The following is a 23,841-nucleotide window of genomic DNA, read 5'->3' as shown; positions in this document are numbered from 1 at the left end:
GCCTAAGGGCAGGGGAGTACAGGAAGTCTCCTCCCATGCCTGGGGCACGGTCACCTAGGGGGAATGTGGCGGGGGGCAAAGGCACTCCCTCGTCCCCAGACTAATCATTGTCTTGGGGTGGGGAAACCAGGAAGTATCTTGGCCTCGCCCCTTCCTCTTGATGCCCTGCCCCTTCACAAATTTCCAAAGTGGCCCCCGGCAAAAAATTATTGCCCACCCCTGCCCTAGACAGTACATTACTCACAAATCACTAGTAGATTTTTTTTTAGGATTCATCATTTGTTTAACTAACTGTATACAAAGCTGGATACTAACCCCCCCCCCACACACACATATATATTCAGCATTGACGTTCTAATTACATTTTGCTCTTACAAGCCAGACTCAGCCCCTGGTGCAACTGAGCGTAGTTCCCATTGGCTTCAAAGGGACTGACTGATTTACTTCAGGGCAGATTTAGTTCTTACTCCCTTAAAACACTTCACAAACATTAACTGACTGAATTATACAATCCTCCTATGAGATAGTTGAGGTATTACATCAATTTTCCAAATGGTGTTAAATGACTTACCCAAGGCCATATTGGAAGTCAGTGACAAAACGAAGGGAAGTGATCAGGAGTTCCTAGCACCCAGTCCCATGGCTCATCCCACTAGTCCAAATACCCACACTATTTTGAAGGTTTTAATGGTTTCTGACTAGGCATACTTAGCTGTTCACTTTCTTACTTGTGGTAATCTCTGACACAGTAGATTTTGTTCTCAGTGTCTACAGTGAATGGCACTCCATCCAGACATTCGTTACAGATCACACAACGGAAGCAGCCTGGATGGTATGATTTCCCTAGAGCCTGCAGGATCTGCAATAAAACAAAGACAAAGAGCGCTCACAAACAGGCATTAAAAAAATGAGGAGTATAGCAGTAGAAGCAACACTACCAACGACTTGGCCAGAATAGGGTTGGTGACTGTGAAATGCTAAGGAAGATTAGAGAGGCTACAAAAACAGAAAACTCAGTAATAATGGAAGGTTTCAACTATCTTCATGTTTACAGGGTACATGTCACCTCAGGATGGGCAGCAGAGATAAAATTTCTAGTCACCATTAATGACTGTTTCTTCGAGCAGCTGGTTCTGGAATAGGGATGTTAAATTTAGATTAAATTTAAATTAATTTAGATTAATTTGCATCAACTATTCGATTAGTCAATAAGGGCACCTCTGGCTTTGAAGTGTAGCAACAGCCCCACTTCAAAGGCAAAAGCACTGAAGGGAGCATGAGGCAAGCAGGGGAGTGCCCAGATGACTCTATGCTCCATGCGGTGCTGCCACTTTGAAATACCATGTGCAGCAAGGGGGAAGGGGTGGGCGGGCGGGGAGGGGGAGAAGAGAGCAATTCTGGAACACACACGTGGAGAGGCAATTCTTAATTTCATCTGAAATGGAGCACAGAATCTAGTCCGAGAGGGAACTATAGCTGAACCATTGAGTAGCAGCAACAACAACATACAGATTGAACCTCTCTAGTCTGGTGCCCTTGGGACGTGACTGGTGCCAAACCAGAGAATTTGCAGAACCACAGGAGGTCTATATTGTCCGGCAGCATCACCAACACTTCCACTGCTTAGTGGGCTGTTAGAGAACATTTAGGGGTAAATTAGAGCTAAACAACAGCACTGAACACTGAGAACCAGGACTGGTGGCTGTAAATAAACTTTGTGGGACTGCGGGAAACTTGTCCCATAAGTGGACATCCAGCTAACTAAAATCATGCCGGACCAGAGAGGTTCAACCTGCAATTAAATTTATCACCTTGGCAGAGGGGAAATACCAAAGAAAGGCACTACAGTAGCATTTAACTTAGAAAAAAAGGAAATTACACTGAAATAATGAATCTATTTAAGCAGAAATGAAAAGAAATAATCACAAGAGTGAAATATCTTCAAACAGCATGGAAACTTGTTTAACACACCACAAGAGAGGATCAAATTAAATGTATCACCCGCATTAAAAAAAATAAGAGGATCAAAAAAACTAATAAAGTGTTAGAAAAGGGAGAGAAAATATAATGCTACTAAATAAATCTCTGCTGCATCCACACCTGGAAAAGTGAGGACAGTTCTGGTTGCCCCACCTCAAAAAGGCTATTTAGGGATTGGTAGAAGTACAGAGAAGGGCAACAAAAATGATTAGGGGTGTGAAACTGCTTCCATAGGAGAAGAGATTAAAGACACAGGGGCAGTTCTTCTTAGAAAAGAGGTGACTAAGAGGAGATAAAAGTACAGGTCTAAAAATTACATCTGGTGTAGAGAAAATGATCAAGGAAGTGTTATTTAGCCCATCATATAACCCAAACACACCAGAGGCCACCCAATGAAATTAATGGGCAGCGGATTTAAAACAGCAAAAGGAAGTATGTCTTCATACAATACAGTCCCTATGGAACTCCTTGCCAGGGGATGTTGTTAAAGACCAAAAGTATAACTGGGTTAAAAAAAGAATTAAATAAATTCATGGAGAATAGCTCCAACCACCACTATTAGCGAAGTGGTCAGTGATGCAAACCTATGCTTTGGGTATCACTAACTATCTGACTGCCAGACACTGGGACAAGATGACATGGGATGGATCACTGGATAAATTGCCCTGTTCTGTTCACTCCCTCCAAGCAACTGGCACCAGCCACTGTCAGCAGACAGGATACTGGGCTAGGTGGACTATTGATCTGACCCAGTATGACCATTCTTATGTGCTCATGAACACAGAATACTTGTGACATTACACCAGAAAATGGTGCCGTGTCATCTGAAATACTATGTCCTATTTTAGTAAATGTAATTCTAGGAATGATTTAGCAGAGATAGAAATGGTCCAAAGAAGAGCAGCTGAGATCTACATGCAACAAGACATTCCAAAGACTAGGATTGCTTAGCTGGAAAATAAGAGTTGGCAGGGGCTAGATTTAGAGATTCTAAATTACAAAAATGTGAAAGGGAAAAAACGACTGATTTTTCCTTTAAACCCTGTCCAAAAACTTAAGGCTATGGGGACACCACATATGAAAATCTCTCTTTCCACTCTTCTGCAACAGGCTGAGACAAATGTAACAAAGGGAGGCCCAGCATTCATAACAGATACTATAGGCCAGGCCCCAGCCCACCAATGCCCCACCCGCTCCCAGCTCAATAGGCTGCAGGGAGCCGTTGTCTTATGCAGTGGGTATGGACAGGATCATCAATAAACTGCCACAAGAGCTCACAAGAAGTCAGTGTGTTTTTAAAATAACCTGCTCCTCAAAGCAACGTTCATTTGGAACAGATGCTGAAAACGTGTCAGTGCAACAAGCGTGAACGGATGATAGTTTTACTTCCAGCAATGGCAAGCCAGAGGATTAGGGTTCTTTCACTGTCCCAAGTGAACACACCAACTAGACTGACAGATCAAATGAGGCAATTCTATATTTGCATTTCTTTTGCCCTATAGGCACCGTTCTAAAGTGCTGTTTTCTCTCTGAGGCCAGCATCACTTACCATGTCCATTATCAAATGACCACAAATGAAACACCTGTCAGCTGACTGCTGGAAACCAGAATACTGCAAGGAAGAAAAAAAAATAGCTTAACATTTTACAAGGCTGGGTAACGCACAACAAAACTTATTTTTGTTTTGTCTGAACAACGGTTATTGTGTAGGCTATCATTCGAATGTGCCAAAGTTACAGGGTCTGATTTTCAAAATGTCGAGTGTATCGAAATTCTCCTAACATTAGACTGACAATTTAAGTTTAAACTGAATTTAACATATGTCAGTTGACAGTACCAGATGTGCACATGCAAATTAAGGATACACTGGTAATGGATGTGCGCTTACTTGGCGATGTGCGCACACATATCAGGTATTTATTATGCATGTACATCTCATATTTGTATTTGCAAATTAGGTATATACAGATAGATACTGACCTAACTTGAAAAATCTGGCCCACAATCTCACTAGGCCCATAAATATAAACTTGCCAAATTCTACTTTCAGTTACACTGATGTAAATGTAACATGAATGTTAATGAAGTCAGTGGCACTGTGCCATCTTAATACTAGTATAATTCAAAATATAATTTGGCCCAGAGGATTCTTTTTGTTAAGAACTAAACAAATGGACCTGACTGTTAAGTACATTAATGCTACTTTAACATTACTCACACCAAATGTCACTGGCATCCTCTACGACTGCCCTACATAGTATGACTGGTAGAAAGCATCAGACTCACGAAGTATTTTAATGCATTTAGTTAGACTGTACATGTCTCAACGCTTGGATTATTAACATCTATTGCTTTTAAGTACACCGGTGGGGGAGAATTGACTCCTCCCCAACAGCAATCGCTGAGGTCGATCAATTAGAGGGCTCTGGAAGGAGGTGGGGGAGAGCAGAATGAACTTGTTCACTGACAATTTACTAACAACCAATTACCAACAAACTAACTCACTCACAAAACAAAAACCACCTTTCTAAAGGTCTTAAAGACCCACAGAATAACTTATTTTTCCCTGGTCTTCTCCCCCTTACATGTTGTTTTTCCAGTGTGTCCAAGAACTAGCCATCTCTGTGTCTGGAGTCAAGACCGTTTCTGTATTCTAGGTTATTGCTGCACTCGGTAGATGCACCTACATATGGTACAGACCATATTCCATAAACGACCAGAGGAATGTTTCTAGTGAAATAGTATTCACCTAGTTCAGCCCAGTACAGGCAGTCCCCGACTTACGCGGATCCGACTTATGTCGGATCCGCACTTACGAACGGGGCTTTCTCGCCCCGGAGGTCGAGGTAGCGGATTGCTACCTGCAAGCTCCGGGGCGAGAAAGCCCCGTTCGTAAGCTGCTCTGGTGCCCCTGGTCTGCTGGAGACCATCTCCAGCAGACCAGGGGCACCGGGCGGGTTCCCGCGCTTCTGAGGCTTTGCCAGAGCAAAGCCTCAGAAGCGCGGGAACCGCTGCTGCTGCCGCTTGAGACCCGGTGCCTGTGGTCTGCTGGGGACCGTCCCCAGCAGACCACAGGCACCGGGACCCAAGCGGCAGCAGCGGGCGGGTTCCCGGGCTTCTGAGGCTTTGCTCTGGCACCGGGTTTCAAGCGGCAGCAGCGGCGGTTTCCCGCGCTTCTGAGGCTTTGCTCTGGCAAAGCCTCAGAAGCGCGGGAACCCACCCGCTGCTGCCGCTTGGGTCCCGGTGCCTGTGGTCTGCTGGGGACGGTCCCCAGCAGACCACAGGCACCGGGACTGAAGCCGCAGCCACGGGGGGGGGGGGGAGGAGTCCCGCGCCTCTGAGATTTTGCCAGAGCAAAGCCTCAGAGGCGCGGCACCCCGCTGCCGCTCTGCTCCCCGTGTCCCTGGTTTGCTGGGGGAAGGGGGGTGCGGATAGTGTGCCTCCCCCAGCAGACCAGGCTTTTGTTTTGGACCCTGGAGCAGAGCAGCTGGGGCGCTGCGGATTGGTCCTGCAGCACCCGCTCTGGGCACTACTGGACCAACCCGGCAGCATCCCAGCTGCTCTGCCCCAGGTCCTGATTCAGCCGCTGCTGGTCAGTTTCAGCAGTGGCTGAATCAGGACGCCTGGGGCAGAGCAGCTGGGGTGCTGCTGGGTTGGTCCAGTAGCGCCGAGGGGTGCTACTGGACCAACCCAGCAGCACCCCAGTTGCTCTGCCCCAGGCGTCCCCAAGTCAGCCGCTGCTGAAACTGACCAGGGGCTGACTACAGGAAGCCCGAGGCAGAGTTACTCTGCCCCAGGCTTCCTGGAATCAGCGCTCATCAGTTTCAGCAGCAGCTGACTTGGGGAAGCTTGGGGTTCTTAAGTTGAATCTGTATGTAAGTCAGAACTGGCGGTCAGTTTCAGCAGCGGCTGAATCTGGACGCCAGTTCCGACTTACATACAGATTCAACTTAAGAACAAACCTACAGTCCCTATCTTGTATGTAACCCGGGGACTGTCTGTACTCAAAGTAAGGGTCTGGTCCCAAAGCCCATTGACATCAATGGACTTTGTCAATGGGCTCTAAGTGTGTCACTTCCACAGCTGTGTGAAAGAGCAGCAGAAGCCTTAATTGTGTTTCAAGGTGTTATTATGCAATGCACCTAAATCAGACAGATATTTAATAAATATTTGTAAGCATTGCTCCACTTCCTTTGACCACAGCACATCAGGGTGTCTCCTCTCTCTCAGAAATGCCCAGTCAGAGAAAGTTGAGAGAAAAAAATCTTTTCCCTCCCTTATTTTTCCTCTAACCATCTGCTTATCATGCCCTCATCCCCACCATATCTAAACACACAACCCAGCTCTTTTTCCAGGGACTGCTGCTTGTTGACAGTCTTTTGCTGAAACATCAGTTGGATGGTTCTGTGAGCGGCTTCCTTTACAGTCTTCAATGGGAGAAGCACTAGGCAGCAATGCACTCACCAGGAAATCTTCTTCACAGAACACCTTTCCATTAACAAAATAAAAGGCTTTTCCTCTCAGTTTTCGACCTAGGAAGCAACAAGAAGAGAGAAAATACAGGTCAGTAGATAGATGGGGGAAAATATCATCAAAAGCTGATACCAGAGAGGCATTTGGGATAGGGAGAGCCTTTGTGTTCTGTGTTGGTGCAACACCTCGCACAATGGGGCACTAGTTCTTGACTAGAGCTCCTACATGCTACAGTCAAAACAGCAGCAATTATACCATTATTAATATTCAACAGAGCTGAATTTTAAAACCATTCTAAACCCAGAATGCCACTAACCAAGATTTCTTTTTAACAACAACAGTCCTGTGAGCTTTGGTCTCTAATCACCAGGTTGCAAGGAGGGTGGTTTTCCAACAAGGAGAGTTTCACATTCCACGCGGCTGGATGGTTATCAAAACCTCAACATCCTTTTACTGAATAAAACTTACCTAAGAAATGATCTCAGCACAACATACGGCATAAAGCCACAAAACGCCATCTCTCACCCGTTGCCAAGGCTGCCCACGCTAAGGATGTAAATATTGATCAAAACAGTTAACCAGTGAAACAATTACAATTATCTGGTTTAACTGGTTAACTGTTGGTGGGCGTAGGGCAGCCAGGACAGGGATCTTACTGTTGCTGCCAGGTCCGCTGCAGTGTGGCCGGGTCCAGAGCCACTGGGGCCGTGGTGTAGCCAGCGCCAGGGCCTCTGCATTGCAGGTGGTGCTGGGAGCTGGGTCCAAAGCCACTGCAATGTGGCACGTCCAAGTCCGAGTCTGCTGCAACGCAGCCTGGTCTGGGGCTGCAGCTGGGAGCTGCAGCCTGGTGGAAGGCGAGTCCAGGAGCCGGGCCCGTGGTCAGGAGCCATGGCTGGGATCTGGGGCCTGTGGTCACAGTGACATGGTCAGGCCCTGGGCTGCTGGGTCAGGATCTGCAGGCGAGGCTGCAATCTGGGGCTACTGCAGCACGGCTGGGGTCCTGCCTGCCATTCTGACCTGGTTGGGGTTCTTGCCCAGGCAGCTCTATGAGGCTGGCAGTCTGGTCAACTGGTTACCAGGTAAACATTCTGGTGAGCCTAATGGTCACCAGGTAACCAGTTAACCGTCTACATCCCTAGTCCACATATCTACCCTAGTGACACCATCATAGGACGGAAGCACAGCAGCCATACCATCAAAGGCTCGTTCACCTGCACATCGACTAATGTGATATGTGCCAGCAATGCCCCTCTGCCATTTACACTGGACAAACCAGACTGTCTAGGGACGTAAAAGTTTAACCAGTTAACCCATAAACTTACACTTATTGGCTATCAACAGCTGTTAAACTCTTCATAGGGCTGCCGGCAGCCCCATGGGAGTCGGGAGCCTTGGTAGCCTCACGGGGCTAGGAGCATCATCAGCCTCACAGGGCCAGGACCCCTGGCAGCCCTGCAACCACTTGACTACACTATGACATCCCTATTCCTGATTAGAACCTACATGGCCAGAGTCTGATTTCAGGCACAAACATGAAAAGTAGGTAAGGAAAAGGAAGTATAATGCTAGGAGCAGGACAGAACATCCCATTTGATACACTGCATGTGGAAATTATTGTCTAAGAAAGCAAAGACTGTCAGATTATTGTACGTTGCTTTGCTTACAGTGAAAGTTCCTACGGACAGGATTCATGGTCTCCTCTAGATTCTGTTCAGCATGAAACACAATGTTGGCATTCACCAAATAACAATGCCACTCACTATAAAACACAAAATTAAGAAAGGAGAAAAATGAATAAAACAACTTTATTGTGTAATCTATCATATGGCATGTGCACCAGAGGGCGCTTTCAGACAGGCCAGAAAATATCATGCACTACTAGATGGAAAAAATCAAATGTTTGTACAGAATACAAGGTGAAAGCATGGCCTTATTGAAGTTTGTGGGAGCTTTGCCAATGACTTCAGTTGGGTCAGGATTTCACCCTTTGTCTGTAGCGCTCGATCTGGAAGAGCGCAAAAAATATTCCAGACATATTGCATGAAAAATCAGCTACTGTTTGCATAAGCAGCAGCCAATTTTATAAAAAGTACAGATAGGTAACAAGTGCACTTAAGGGACTAGCTATGATACAAGAACCACATGTACTAGACAGGATTGTCTGTCACACTAAAGGACAACTGAGTTACTATAGCTTTTTATTGCCAAGTGGGATAGGAAAGCACAGCTTGTTAACCATATTAGGAAACAATGTTCCAGACTAGGTCTTAGCCTTGGCCAAAACCACTGTTCAGCAAGGTCAGAAGTTTCAGACAGCCTGGACAGGAAAACAGACATGTGTTTCAAAAACCCACTGGGTAATAGCCTGACAAACTTCAGTGTTTCATTGGGGCAGGGAGGAAAGTGCCTATAACACGCACTTCTGTGAGCAGACAGGGGTTTGCACTCTGGGCCCAAGTAGAATTTATGAACGCAGCTCACTTTGACAAGTTGATTCTCCAGATAAACTACAGGTTGAACTTCTTTAATCCAGAACTCTCTTGTCCAGACACTTCTCATGGATATGGTCAAGTTTCCCATGGCCCCATAAAGTTTGTTTACAGCCACCAATCCTGGCTCTCAGTGTTCCGTACTGCTCCTTAGCTCTAATTTCTCTCTAAGTGTCCTCTAACAGCCCAGTAAGCAGTGGAAGTGTTGGTAATGCTGCTAGATAATACTGACCTCCTGTAATCCAGCAAATTATCTCAGTCAGAACCAGTCAGGGTTTGAGGGTTCCATTCTAGAGAATTTCAACCTGTAGCATGGAGCATACAAACAGATGCACTATTGCAGGCTTCAAGGCCAGTGAAAGTTGCAATATATATAGCATGAAAACAATGACATGTCAAACTATTGCTAGGATTCCTTAACAAGCAGTCTTCATTGTCAGGAGGCCCACCCCAGTAATAATCCAAACTAGTTCCTGGTATTGAATTCTCCCTGTATACAGCAGACACAGACATGCTCACAGTACAGCACATTTGCACAAGATAGAAGAATCCCCACTATAGGTTCAGGCTGCCTTGCAGAGGTGCACGGCAGGGTAAAAGAGCTGGTGGTGGAGGGATCTCCCTGGCTCCCTAGCCTATGCCTGAAGTGGCCATAATGCTGCTGGTGGAGAAAGGAGAGACCAACATTCCACTGGAGCTGCACAGGGGAAGGGAGGGGAAGAAGCTGTTTAAGAGATAAGGTTCTGGCCCTCTGCCCTCCCCAAGGATGTGAAAGGTTAACTAGTCAGCCTCACCCTTAACACATGAGGCCTACTGGTTATGGTTAATCAGTGGAGGCTGAGTAGCCCTCTGCCTGCCGCTCCTGTGCCATGTGTCCAGGGGCGGGGATGTCCATACGCCGCACACCCAGGAGTCAGCAGCACCCATGCCACGTAGCTTCAGGAGCAATTTAACAAGAGGCCAAAACACAGTCTTTACTCACAAAACATTGCCTAAAGTCAACAAAAATTTTCCCGGAGTGTAGGGCAGATCTTTAAAAAAAAAAAAAAATTGAAACATTCAAGGTTTTTTTTTTTTTTTACAGTTACAAGCTAGCACGCATAACGGCATAGCAAAATGTGCAGATGTCTACATGATTGTCTTGTTATACGTGCTGTATCTCCATAAGGACAGCTTGCGGAGGAGGAGGGGGAGACAGAGAGAGAGAAAAGACAGGAAGGCTATGCTTGATGTTGGATGAAGGCCCTGACCCATGTGCTAACGACACCCCTTGCTACAGAGGGACACAGGTTGGATTACTGCCACAGTCATTCTTTGACAAATGACAACAGACATTTCACAGGCACCAAACACTGTGTATTTTTAACCCCTGACACTAGCAGTCAAGATTTATTAATGCAAACCCCAATGGGGTGGCCACAGTTAATGTTGTGTGTCAGTGTTTTCTTTATAAGCTCATTTAGCAGCACGGTAAGCCCCTTTGGAAGGCATACACAATTTGGCTGTCAACATTTTAAGTGGATAGATGCACAAGAGGTGCTACTCCCCAGAACACACTAAAGGAAAACATTTTTTTCTTTTTTTTTTTTTTGCTTTTGGGGAAGGGACAGAGGTGACTTTTAGAAAAAATTCACATTACATTTCTGCCAGATGTTTAAAGAAAGAGTGTTGGGGTAAGGCGAGCAAAGAGTTAAAAGGGAAAGAGTGATCACATTTAAAGAGCAGGCACAGAACCTCCACGCAGACACACAAATCAGGGAACTGCATGTAAAGACAGGGTAGGCTATTTACTGACTTCTACCACTCAACATCAAAAGAGCCAAAGCGCCTTGCAAACATTAACAGATTTAGCCTCCAACATCCTTGTGAGGCAAGACAGTATCCCTATTTAACAGATGCACAGAGACAGACTTCCCCAGCATCACAAAGGAAATCTACAGGAAAGCTAGGGATTGAAATCTCTCAGGTCCCAGGGCCAGTGCCTTAAATCACAAGGCTCCTTGTTATTTGTTGTGGGGATACAAGCATAAGACTTTACATAATAGATGCATGTGTATTTTTTCCAGGTGCCAACAGAAACCATAGATATCCCAGAAGCCAACAACAAGTCTTATAGATAGAACTCATATGCCCACATTTGAAAATGACTCTTACTTCTTAGAAAACTTTTGTTTTATTTTACTGGGTCAATGTGTTGGGGTCCATAAGTCACCAGAACACTATGCAAACCTCAAATAAGGCAAAGCCTTTCAAAAAGTTATATTCTTGGATCCTCCTCAGTGTTACCTCTAATTTTTTTTCCATCATAGTGTGGAATAAATTTTATATTGTGCACTGAGGCATGTGCAGATGTGTACCATCAATAGAAACACATGCTGCCAGTTGCTGCCAGCCATGGGTGCTCTACTAATCAGCTGGGCTGTCTTTGAATCTCTCCTGGGCAGCCTCCCAAATACACAGCTTGCAGACATCGGTCCTCCTCATTCACCTCAGCACTAGGGTCTTCTGGAGCACAAGCCCCCCTGAAGTCATTTCAACAACTGGTAGGATCAGAAGCTTATACAACAGAACCTCAGAGTTAAGTACACAATCAGGCAGCAACAGAGATTTTTTTTAAAACAGCAAATACAGCACAGTACCGTGTTAAACATAAACTACTAAAATACAAAGGGAAAGTTACAAAAAGGTTTGACAAGATAAGACAACTATTTCTGTGCTTGTTTCGTTTAACTGAAGATGGTGAAAAGCGGCATTTTTCTTCTGCATAGTAAAGTTTCAAAGCTATATTGAGTCAATGTTCATCTGTAAGCTTCTGAAAGAGCAGACATGATATATTTGTTTGGAATTATGAACACTTCAGAGTTATAAGCAACCTCTATTCCCGAGGTGTTTGTAATTCGGAGGTGCTACTTTGTACTTTACTAGTGGTTCTAGAACCTCTCCAAACTACCATACCCCTTTCAAGAGACTGATTTTGTCTTGAATAACCCAAGTCTCACCATACTTAAAAACTGCTTGCTTACAAAATCAGACACGAAAATAAAAAAGTGTCACAGCACACTAAAACTGAAACATTGCTGGCTTTCTCTTTACTGTATAAATTATAAATCACAACTCTCCTCCCCTGGTTGAGAAACACTGATACAGTATATAAAGCTGTGTAAACAAGTCATTGCCTGTCTGAAATCTAGTTTGTACTGACTTCATCAGTACTTTTCATGTATCCTGTTGTAAAACTAGGCAAATATCTAGTTTGAAAACTGCTGTAATGCATCTTAAAAGTGACATCAGATCAAGAGGTCAGAAAGCTGTATGTCATTTTTCATTCCAACTTTTTATTTTAAAAATCCACATCTCAAATATTGTTGAGATTACATTGATACTGTTGCTGGAACGATGCCCTGGCTTGCCCGCTAGAATGTTTCATTCACGGGTTGTCACTTTGAGAATGAAATACTACAATGATCTGTGGCTTGAGCTGCTAGCTCCTGGCACTAATTTCACCGTCCCATCACTTGGTTATCAGCGAAATGCAGTAGAGCATTAAAATATTTCCACATCTCTACCATCCCATCTCTGACACACTTATTACAAGATTTTTCACACATTAGGAACTTTGCTCCTCATACCTCTATATAGCCTACACAGGACTGATGGATATCTAATCCATTTAGCTATGGGACCTATCATATGGCTGTCCCCATGGTATTTAAGAACTGTGTTAATACTACTTATAACTGTCAGAGGTATCTTTATGCTCCAACAAGCTACTCTTTGTTCTGCAATTGGTAGTAACCAGAATGTCAGGTTGAACTTCCAGAATGCTAATGCTTTCTGGCTTCTATAGTTTCACATTACGGATCCGACACTTACATTACTTACATACTCTGAATCTACTACTGCTCTCTCAGAGGTCAGAGATTTCCACTGAACTGTGTAGAAGCTGGATTGAACCCTGAGGCTACTGCTATACTGTGCTCTCTTGTGCAAGAAAATATGCAAATGAGGTGAAGTGAATATCACCACGCCTCATTTGCATACTTAATGAGCCGCCATTTTGTGCAAGAGGCTTTGGCGAAAAAAGGAGCCGTCTATATGGCTCCTTTTTGCGCAAAAACCCCCTCTTCCTCAAGAGCCGTTCTGTCTGCAAAAAAGCGGCAGAATGGCTCTTGCACAAAAATCCTTTGCGCAAAATGGCGGCTCATTAAGTATGCAAATGAGGTGTGGCGATATTCACCACTATGCCTCATTTGCATATTTTCTTACACAAGGGAGTGCAGTATAGACATAGCCCCAGAGTTTAAATTTGTCCAAAGGTTTTTTTTTTTTAATTGGTTTCTCCTGATCACAAGTCCCTGTTCAAAGGTAAAAAGTTATTGTTTGCCACAAAGTTTTCATCTCAATGTGTGTAATTAAAAGTTTATTCACTTTAGCACAGCCTTACTGTTATAAAATGAACCTTCTGCTGTAATTACAGCTTGCAGATTTTTTTAAAAAGCAAAAGATTTAAGTTCATAGAGAGTATCACCTCCTAATAACCCACATGGTGGGTAGTCTGGAAAATGCCAGCATTCTAAGGATTAAAGAGTCAGGAGCAATGCTCCTTGCTCAGCCTGGGAGCCAGGAAGCAAAGCTGCATGTTCCTATTTAAGTTTTACTGAGGGAAATGAAGCGCAGATTGTCTGCCTAACTCTGTTCCCTTCCTGGTACTCAGGCAGCGCAAGTACAGATTCACTTCCAACTGGGATTCCCTCAGGTCCCACACCACATTCCCTGAAACCCCTTGTGTAGGATGCTTCAGAGGCAGGGAAGCACAATGAATGCCAGCTCTTTTAATCCTCACCCTGCCTGGGAGACACCTCACCATTGTGGAGCGTGTTCCCAGTGGAAGCCATGTTCAAAGGATCCCACTTGCGGGCCGTGTGCTGAGTAGCCCTGGTACAGGGTAAAATAACACCAAAGACAAGATTTCATGGGACAGACCAAATTGTGTGGTCCATGATGCTTCGCCTCCCCCTCCCCCCATGGCTGTGAATATGGTAGGGCCCTAAACATAGGGGAAGAAAGCGAAACCTGGTAACAGTCTTTAAATATGTTAATGGCTGCTTAAAAAAAAAAGGACTGATCGATTCTTCTCTATGTCCACTGACTGTAGGTCAAGGTGTAATGAACTTAATCTGCAGCAAGGGAGATTTAGGTTAGATATTAGAACATACTTTCTAACTATAAAGGGATGTTAAGCTCTGGAATAGCCTTCCTAGGAAGGTTGTAGAATCCCCGTTCCTGGAGGTTTTTAAGAACAGGCTGGGCAAACACCACTCAAGGATGGGTCTAGGTTTACCTGGTCTTGCCTCAACACATTGGGCTGGACTTGATGACTACTCAGGTCCCGGACAGCCCTATATTTCTATGATAGTTGGCTCCTGCTGGCTCCTAGCCTCTGCTGTGCTCACTGGAGGTTAGATACTAGGGAGGTGAAAATGCATTTACTTATTTAATCATGCAGCCCTAATACAGAGGCAGCAGCATAGGGGGTGGGGCCAGGTGGCTCCGCAGGAGCCAGCTTAAAAGCTCTCACGGAGGCAGCAGCACATGGGAGGACATGGCATGTAACTGTACATGACAATGATGAGTCCAGGCTCCCCAGTTACCTGTCAGCAGTTACACTTTCACATCCCTCCTGCATGCATGAGAGAAACTTACCCAGAATATTCAGCTACAATCAATTCTTAATTAGGGTTACATGAAAGGTTCTTATAGAAACCTGAATCTACCCCGAGTCAGGGTGAGTTCAGGGTTCCATGACCTTTGCAGGCATCTCGGCCCAGGTTAAGGAAAGTTAGATACAGGTTTGCTTAAGCTGAGGGGGCAGTTTCTTCTCAAAAATACCTCTCCTTATGTCCCAAGGCTCTTTTAAAGACATACATACCAGTAACACTTTACATGTACATTGCAAGGACTCCTTCCTCTCATTTAAATTATTTAGCTACAGAAAGCACACTGTAAAAAAAAAAAAAAAATCACAAAACTTTGTCGTCTACTCAGAAAACATTTGGGTCAGCAAAAAAATGAAGTGGGAGAAAGGAGTGTGATGTCTGAGCTCAAACATGCATCTCAGGGGAACTGAAAGACAGGCACTCTTTAATTACAACCACAGGTGTGAGCCGCAAAAGCAGGAAACCACTACCGGCCATGTCACCGGTAAATAAAGTTTCTCCTACGCTGCTGATGACAGATCTCTGAAATAAGTTCCATAGCTCTGCTTGATGCATGTATTTATTTATGACAGCCCTATACAACATATATACATACCCCAATAGCACTGCTATTTACAGATAAAGCAAACTCACGCTGGGAACCGGGTTAAACTCCTGAAACCCCGCTTGATCCTCGATCTCTCTCTCACTTTCCTCCAGTAGAGAGATGTGCTATTCTCCTCCACACCAAAGACCCTGTGGAACCATGTCTGTAATTCCATACTTAAGGCTGTTCACACAGTTTCTATTATCTGCCTACATGCAGAGGGCTCTAACTTTCTTGAGGAGCTGAGGAGGAAAAAGATCCTTTTTCATTAAACATTCTCATTTGTGAAATAGAGCCAGCAAAGAATCGCTTTGAGGAAGTTTGAGGTTAATTGGGAAAGGAGTTTGTGAGAAGTTTCAAAAGGGCAATTTTTTTCCTTTTTTGAGAAAAGTCTTACCTTTCACAACAAAAAGCCACCACTCAGTACTATCTTTCCAAAATGGCTTGTACTAAAATACTATAGCTTCATTTGCCCTCAATGGAAGTACAATATGCTATTTTTACTAAGGTTGAGTGGAAACACCAAATTATTAGAAATTAATTTTTTGAAATTCCTGAGGGCGTGTGTGGAAGTCTCAGTGAATACTGGAACCACAGCTAGAAAATGTATAAATATTCTCAAACTTTTGAAGGAAATTTCTACCTAATGAACCCTGTATCAGAGATTGGTTTATAGACATATCTTATTTAAACATGCACATTAGAAGAATATAATTTTTTAAAATAAAAAGTTAGACATAAGAAAACCTGGAGGAATATTCATTTAAAGGTTCCAGTCTCAGCTTTCATCTTCCCCTAAACATCTCTCTATGTATTTTAGAGAATTTGTGCATCTGTCTGTCCATAAGACTGTGAGTACATTTGTTTAAGAATTCCTCCTAAAGAGTAAGAGCTACTACCACCAAATGTGGTATGTAACTTCCACTTGTCATAAGTTAAAGCAAGGTAAGGGATTGTTTGTGCAAGGAAAATGGGATGCGACTGAAATGGGATTGGTTTCCATAACATGGAAAGGGAGGAGGCTGATAGGAGGGATAATAATACTGCAAAGTGACCACTGCAAAGTGACCACTGAGAGCAGGCAAGCACAGGGAGCAGCTATACTGCAGAGTGACTATAGGAGAGTGGCCTCAGCAGGAAGAGTGTGGCCAGCTGGGACCAGGGCCTCCACGTTGCCAGCTACCGGCCCCAGGTAAGTGCCCCAAACCCCACTCACTCCCTGCCCTCGGCCACAGCACTGGATTGGGATGGGGAGGAGCCCCACCAGCTAGCAGCCCCACTGTACTGCCAGAGTCACAAACTGGGGCCAGGCAGCAGAACACTGCCTCCTCCCCGCCCACCAAGAAGCTGAAGGCTGGGACCAGGCAACACAGCCCAGCCACCGAGGAGTACCTCTAGGGCCAGACACTGCAGCCAGTGGCCAGGGCTGGGCACTAGTGTCCCCTCCCCCCACAAAAAAGTTGGGAGACGGCAGCTGCAGCGCCATCCTCGCTGGCACCATCGCCACCGTGGGCGGCTCTGGTCAGTCCACCCAGACCTCTCAGCCTGAGCCCCCCACATGTCCCAGCCCCCCGCCTTGATTCCCTGTGCCCCTACCCCCTGCCCTGAGCCCCTCCACACTAGGGATGTAAACATTAGTTTACAAACGTAACAGTGCAATGGCTAAAAATCATAGTGGTCACAGGGCGGCAGGCTCTGCGCTGTAAAGCTGGAATGGCAGCCCCAGCCAGCCCCACTCCTGGGGAGGCTTCCCAGCTGCAGCAAAGCTACCTCCCTCAGAGCAGAACTGGCAAGGGCTGCTGCCAGCCCTGCTCCCAGGGAGGGTTCGCTGCAAGCTCTCAGGGAGCCAGCATGTAACCTGCAGCCAGGGGGTGGAGGAGGGTGGAGAGGAAACACCAGACCAGGCCCACCATGAACTGGGGCTGCTCTGGTGGGCCGTGCAGGACTCCAGCCCCTATTGGTCAACCCTAAGAGTGAGACTTACCAGTTAACCATTAATATCCCTACCCCCTGCTCTGACTCCTGCACACCCCCCACCACCAGCCCCCTGCCCTGAAAGGCCCAAGCAACACTGGGTAGGTCTTCTAGTATTTTACATTTAAACTTCAACTGCTGACCACTATTTCTCCATTCATACATGTAGCAGCCACATAATATACATTTCAGAGAACTGTGCACACTGCCCTCTAAGCTTCCAACCATTGCTTATGGGGGTGAGGGCGGGGGGGTGGGGGGGGGCTTGGGCCCAGTGGGGCTGGTAGTGGGCTACTCCTGGGTACCAGTTTAACCATTACTCAGTAAGCATCACCCATTAAGGGTAACTGGGTACCTATTTACATTCCTACAGGCCAGTGATTCTCACCTACTTCTAGACACCTGTCCCCCTTTCACAAACATTATGTTCATGCTAGATTTTTTTAAGATAAACATGAAGGGTCAAATTCTGCCATCAGACACTAATCTTGCTCATTTCCAATGGAAGATCAGATCTCTGGCCTCCATTTTTGGATTTTCTGCTTTCCATCTGCTACTTGATCTCCTCTCCATCCCATCACTCCCCATCAATTCTCTACTTTTTTACTTCCTTCCACACCTACAATTTCCATCAGTCATTCCTTGCTCTTCCTTTTCACTTTTTTTGCCTTTGTATTTCCTCTGAGAACCTCAGAGCTCCACGAGTTCAAATTTCAAAATAATATGTTCTAAAAAGTGTCTGCAATGATAGTGCAGTACTGGAGCAAGAAGCATTTGTGGTCCTATAAACCTACGACCAAACTTCTGTCATATCAGGATTTAAAAAGCACTAAACTGATGCATTAGTTTAGAGAAACATTATTTGGTTAACCCCAATACACACACAGAAAATCATATGGAAATATTTTTCAAGTCCCTTATTACCTGGACATACCTTCTTTATTACTCTGAGTGCACACACAACACAAATTATAAGTGTATAGATATTTTTCATATCAAATGTGCTATGCAGCACAGCTGCTGCATAGCAAGCTGAATGGTTAAAGTTGAATAAACTAATGACTGAAGGTCTGGTCTACAGACTAAAAACCAACAAGCTAGCAGACATCATGGGCATGCAGGAAGTGGCTATATTTTTGACTTACCTCCACAGGTTTAATGTAAGGCAGATATGTATACGGACAACAAAAACAAATTGCCTGCCTAAAGGTTTATGGGCTTTATCCGTTAAAAATGATTCTGTTTGCATGCTTGTCTTGTAATAAACAATTAATAGAATGAGTGCCAAAGTAATTAATCATTTTAAATCTGTTTTACCTCCAAGTCAAATTTTCCATACTATACCAGTGTCTCAGATAACAGTTGCTGATGTTTTCCCTGCCAACTGAACCCATGTCTGGGAAACCAAAGCAGCACTTGGACAGAAATCCAGCAAGAAACAAAATTAGAGGTCATTGCTAAAATGAAACTAGTGAGACAGCAAATATAGTTAACTGGAATTTTGGCTGACAACTGCATTTTATCTTTAGTAGTAAATCTATTTAATTTATTTTAGTGCAGAGATTCTCCATTCTATCCCTGCACAATTTAAGGACTGATACCATGGACGATATTGACATCTCAATGACATTTTTTACTGGATGTTGTCCAAGATGAACTTCACTTGACCTGCCACAATCAAACTTCTTTCTGTTCAGAGAGAGGCCAGCATTTCTGCATACGCTGTTCAAACACATGGTTTGCAGCTAGAAAGACAATACAGTCCCGTCAAACATTTATTTTACTGGCACTGGAAAATTTCTTACAATCTACCACAGCGTTTCAATAGTATAGTGCAGAGTGAGCATGCAGGAAGGCATACATTATCCCTTGCTTGATGACAGATCTATACTACTTTAATCTGAATTGTGGTCAAGAGACATAATTACTTTAATCTGCACCATTACAGGCTAGGGACCAAAATAGAAGAGAAAAAAGGTCCTTATAGGTATATTTCACCAATAATTGCAAGGCAAGACAGGACAAAGCAAATCATCTGGAAAAAAAAAATCAATTAGAGTGAAATCCACAGAGACTTGTCTCACAAACAGAACATGTGCAAATCCAGAATCCCAGGCATATCAACAAAACATACAGCTCATAAGAAAAATGCAACACCTTATTACTCCAATATTTAAACTAGGGATGTGACAGTGTATATGTAAATGGTTAACCAATGAGCTCATTGGTTAACCTTCACAGTTACACACAAAGTCTCTGCCCCACCCCCCTCACTGCCTCTGTATTAGAGGCAGCAAGGTAGGAGCACAAGGGAGATGTCTCCCCCCTCCCCCCCCCCGACGCCACTGCTTCTGATACAGAAGCAACAGCGTGAGATGGGGGGGGGGGGAGGGGAGACAGGCAAGAATCGGTGCTCATGGGGAGCCGGCTTTTAAGTCATAACAGCTCCTGCAGAGCCACTTTTTATTGGTTCTAAAATAATTCAGAGTAATGCAGACAAAAATACCAACTAACAGAAACACCAAAACATTAAAAAAACAGAGCTAATACTTTTGAATTAAAATCAGTGTTAAAACAGGAAAGAGCACGGAACTATGTTAGTGTCAGTGTATAATGTTTAAACTGTGTTTCCTTTTCTCTGTTACCAACAATTCAGCCAGGGAAATAGTTACTTTGACCTACAAAGCATGACCATTTCTGTTTATTTGCTGATGACTAACATGAAAGGAAAGACTCAAACACAACCCCAAAGATATAATAAAGATTCTTCCCAAAAATAAAACAAAAACACACACATAGTCTGCTGCCACACCTATGGAAAGCAAGAAGGGCAAATTAAAATGATTAATGGACACAAATTAGATATTTGAAATGGTAACATATAGAAACTTGTTGGGGAACATTTTAACTTGCCTGGAGACTCACTAATGCTGTGGTGTCCAAACAGTTCTGAATCAGTAGCCACATGAGTGGCTACTGCTATAGTGAACTAGCCACACTCAACCAGCCAAATAGCCACACGACTCATGGCTAGCATGTTGGACAGCATGGCACTAATGGATCTAAAAATGGCTATCCTCTTACAAAGCAATTTCAAGAACCAGCTAGAGAGAGTCTGCGGAACTGGCCTTTATATGCAAATTTGACACATTCACCCAAGGACTGAACAAAGATATGTCTTGGATGGGCTGTTATATTCAACACCCAAACAACATCAAAAGCTAAGTATTGGGCACTTATAGCCCACACAATTAGCCTCGTTTAGCACTGACACTTTGACAGGATTTTCCCCTTCCCTTTCAAACATGTATTTGTACACCTGGACCCCTTGCTCCATATTGGTCATCTGAAGAAGTGGGTTATGCCCACAAAAGCTCATGATACCGTCTACATTTTTGGTTGGTCTCTAAGATGCTATAAGACCATCTGTTGTTTTTTATTTTTTTTTCCAGATGCTATAATTGGACACAATCAGGCTAAGTCAGGAATGCCTGTCTATTACACTTTCTAGTATAAGCAAATGGATTTCTAGAGGTCTGTTACATTCCTTATTTTTGACACTGGTCAGAACGTGTTTCCTGTACTGTCTCATAATAAAAAAATAAAGGTTTCTACCCACTTCCTGAAGCAAATGAACAGCTACTGACTGCATGACATGTTAAAATGCAGGCTTTGGAATTATGGGTCTGATGCTGTATTCTCCTCACATGTTGAAATCTATTTTACTGAGTGCTCCCACTGGTCACTTCCATATGAATTTTTTTGCACTGATTCCTGTCCAGATTAAGTTTTTGGCTACAGCCTTGGCAGGGAAAAGCAGTCTTTCCCTTGCTGGAATGGCATAGATAAATCCATCTCTATGGTCTATTCTGAAATGCAAATAATTTTATCTTGCACTGAAAAGTGTTAAAAAAGGTGGTCTGTGATTTAGGATCAGCAGTTGAAGCAATCAGTCATTTTTACAGTCTAGAAGGAAAAAAGCAAGCCCACCCTGCCGGTACATTTGGAAAATGGCTTAACCCCGATTCCTGTTTCCACTGGGCTAGAACAGATGTAAATATACATTGCAGCAATTATAGTTAAGCCTTCAGAGCTGATCTCCATATAAACAGAATACAAATAACTCTAAAATGACAGTGTAATGTTCACATTTATTGAGCAACAGTTGTACAGAAGTAATTTTGAAAGCTCAGGACAGCCAGACTTCGTTATTGAATTATTTTTCATAGGAGCCCAGGATGGCCTGGAAGTATGGGTTCCACTGGTAAAAGCCATGCCAAGGGGCTATGAAGGAGTAAATGCACAGGATTCCAAATGAGCTGAGAAGAGGGGGTGAAAGAGGAAGAAGTTGCCTTCTGAATGTTCTAAAAATCGATGTCCTCTGTAAGCGGCCCCTTCTCTTTCTGGAGTCATATTTTTATTTTAGGACAGGGGAGCAGTGTATATAAATGAACACTTAAATGAAGGATGCAGTAAGCGTTTAACAGCTGGGTGACAAGCAGAGTTTAAGTTTGAACTAGTATATTTTTTTTGAAATGTATACAGCTCTCTAAAATTTACTCTCAATTTAAGGCTACAGATAAGAAACATCTCCCGTAGCCTTGATAAGCTTACAATTCTAAATGCAACAGAAAAAAGAAATCCTTATCTTGGAAAATAAAACTCCAGCTATGCAAAGGCACCATGTGATCGTACTGTTACAAAATGCACTACAAGGAGCTACATTTCTAAATTCATACTAGCAAGGATGTATAATGGACAGAGCATGGCCTTTAGAACAGGGCTACTCAAATTTGGAAGCCCCAGAAGCCACAGTGATACTCACAGCACATGCTGAGGACCGCAACTTAAGTGTGGTTGCAGATATATGCAAATATTTATGTAAATAGCTTTTCACACTGGTGGACATGAATACAAAGATTAAGACAACACTACACAACACACAGGCGGATATTAATAAAATGCTATATTTACACAATTTCCATCCATATGACATCACTTTTAATGAGCAATGGCAGGCCAGACATATAAGTACTAAAACTTATATCAACTGGGGTTGCCAGGTGTCCGGTACTGACCCAGATAGTATTTTCACCTCCTGTCCGGGAACCCTACACATACTCAGCAACTGGGCCCAGACCCCGGCCTCTTTGCTTACCTGGTTCCACAAGGGCACTGTCTTCTGGCTTTTGTTTGTTTGTTTTTTGTGCTAAACAACTTTAGTTTCCCCCCTTCCCCCACCCCAACACTATTTTTCTCCCAGTGCTTTTTTTGGTGGTGGGGAGGGGGGGAGACTTTCAGTATTTTTGGTTAAATCATCTGGCAACTCTAATATCAACAGAAGACTACTATATGCACTACTTTTTTGTTTTGGCTCCCACCTACAGGCCATGCAGTCACTACATTTTTCTTTCGAAAGAAGATATGCTAATTCGGCGCAAATTTGCATATCTTCTTCCAATCACTTTTTTGAAAGGTTTTTTCGAAAAAGCAAGCAGTCTAGATGCAGTTTAAAAAAACCGTTTTTTGGAAGAACCCTTCTTCCTCAAAAAAGGAGGTTTACAACGTTCTTTCCAAAAAGGATTTTTTTTCCAAAAGAATCACGTCTAGACCACTTGCTTTTTTGAAAAAACCTTTTTTGAAAAAGCAATCCGAAGATATGCAAATTCGCGCCAATTTGCATATCTTTTCGAAAGAAAAACAGTCTAGACGTGCCCTTAGTCTTTCTGGGGCTGTTTCTCCATTGGTGAAATGGAGCAAACACAACTACTTGCCTCACTGATGCATTGCAAAGCTTAATTCATCAGTCATTATAAAATACTTTGAGAGCCTCAGATGGAACGTCTTATAGAAGTACAAAGCCATTACTTTTATTATTCACAGGAAAAAATTATTAGCATCATAAATTTGCAGATTATTATGGAGATTATTAAAATAAAGCACACTGAGGCTCCCTACCTCCACTCAAAAAACTTACAGTCTAAAACAAAAAACCATGGAACACGAGACTAGACAAAGGAAGCAGGGATTAAAAAAGATCAGTAATTTGTGTTACATACTACAGAATGAGTTGTTAGGTAAAAGCCATCTTCCAGTCCTGCGCAGTCTACAGCAGGAGGCAAGGCAAGAGACATGGGTTTTGAGGATAGATTTGCAAGATGACAGACATCAAAGATGTTTGGCACACAGGAAAGAGAAAAGAGTGAAAGAAGAGGTATGAACTTGCATGTGGGAGGATGGGGGGCAGAGAGTAGAGGGCAATATTTATGAATAAATGCCAGCAGTTCCACTATTTCTTCATTGTAGCCCATTTATCAGCGAATGGCAAGGTCAGCAATTTCAATGTTTAATCCATCCTGGAAACCAACATGTACCCCGTCACAAAAGGCCCCTTAGGATTGTTCTCTGGTGTGCTGATCATGCCACTGACACTCACCTTCTTGCTCTCTAGGGCTTCCCTGTCCTGCTGGACCAGATCCTCTGATCTCTCCCAGACAAGGCACAGAGTTGGGGTTACCAATCCATGAAGAGCAATTCAGACACTGACCCACTTCAGCTCTGGGACAATGTAATTTTAGGATACAGCACCCAGGAAACTAACCCCTAAAGCAGCGGTTCCCAA

The 23,841-nt window shown here is 43.8% G+C and overlaps 1 protein-coding gene across 3 annotated transcripts in view; it reads right to left on the bottom strand.

The window, feature by feature from the left end:
• LIMD1 (LIM domain containing 1) overlaps nt 1-23,841 on the bottom strand; it is a 61,907-nt gene that overhangs the window by 14,910 nt on the left and 23,156 nt on the right. For all 3 annotated transcript variants that reach the window (XM_075921877.1, XM_075921875.1, XM_075921876.1), the window contains 3 exons: nt 6,445-6,512; nt 3,530-3,592; nt 729-859 (listed from right to left, as the gene is read on the bottom strand). In XM_075921877.1, coding sequence (XP_075777992.1) covers nt 729-859; nt 3,530-3,592; nt 6,445-6,512 — 262 coding nt within the window. The remainder of the gene's footprint in view (nt 1-728; nt 860-3,529; nt 3,593-6,444; nt 6,513-23,841) is intronic.

The sequence above is a fragment of the Pelodiscus sinensis genome, chromosome 2 (assembly GCF_049634645.1).
Source record: "Pelodiscus sinensis isolate JC-2024 chromosome 2, ASM4963464v1, whole genome shotgun sequence".
NCBI lineage: Eukaryota > Metazoa > Chordata > Testudines > Trionychidae > Pelodiscus > Pelodiscus sinensis.
Note: the sequence above shows the minus strand (reverse complement) of the source record. Positions and strands in the feature narration are given on the sequence as shown.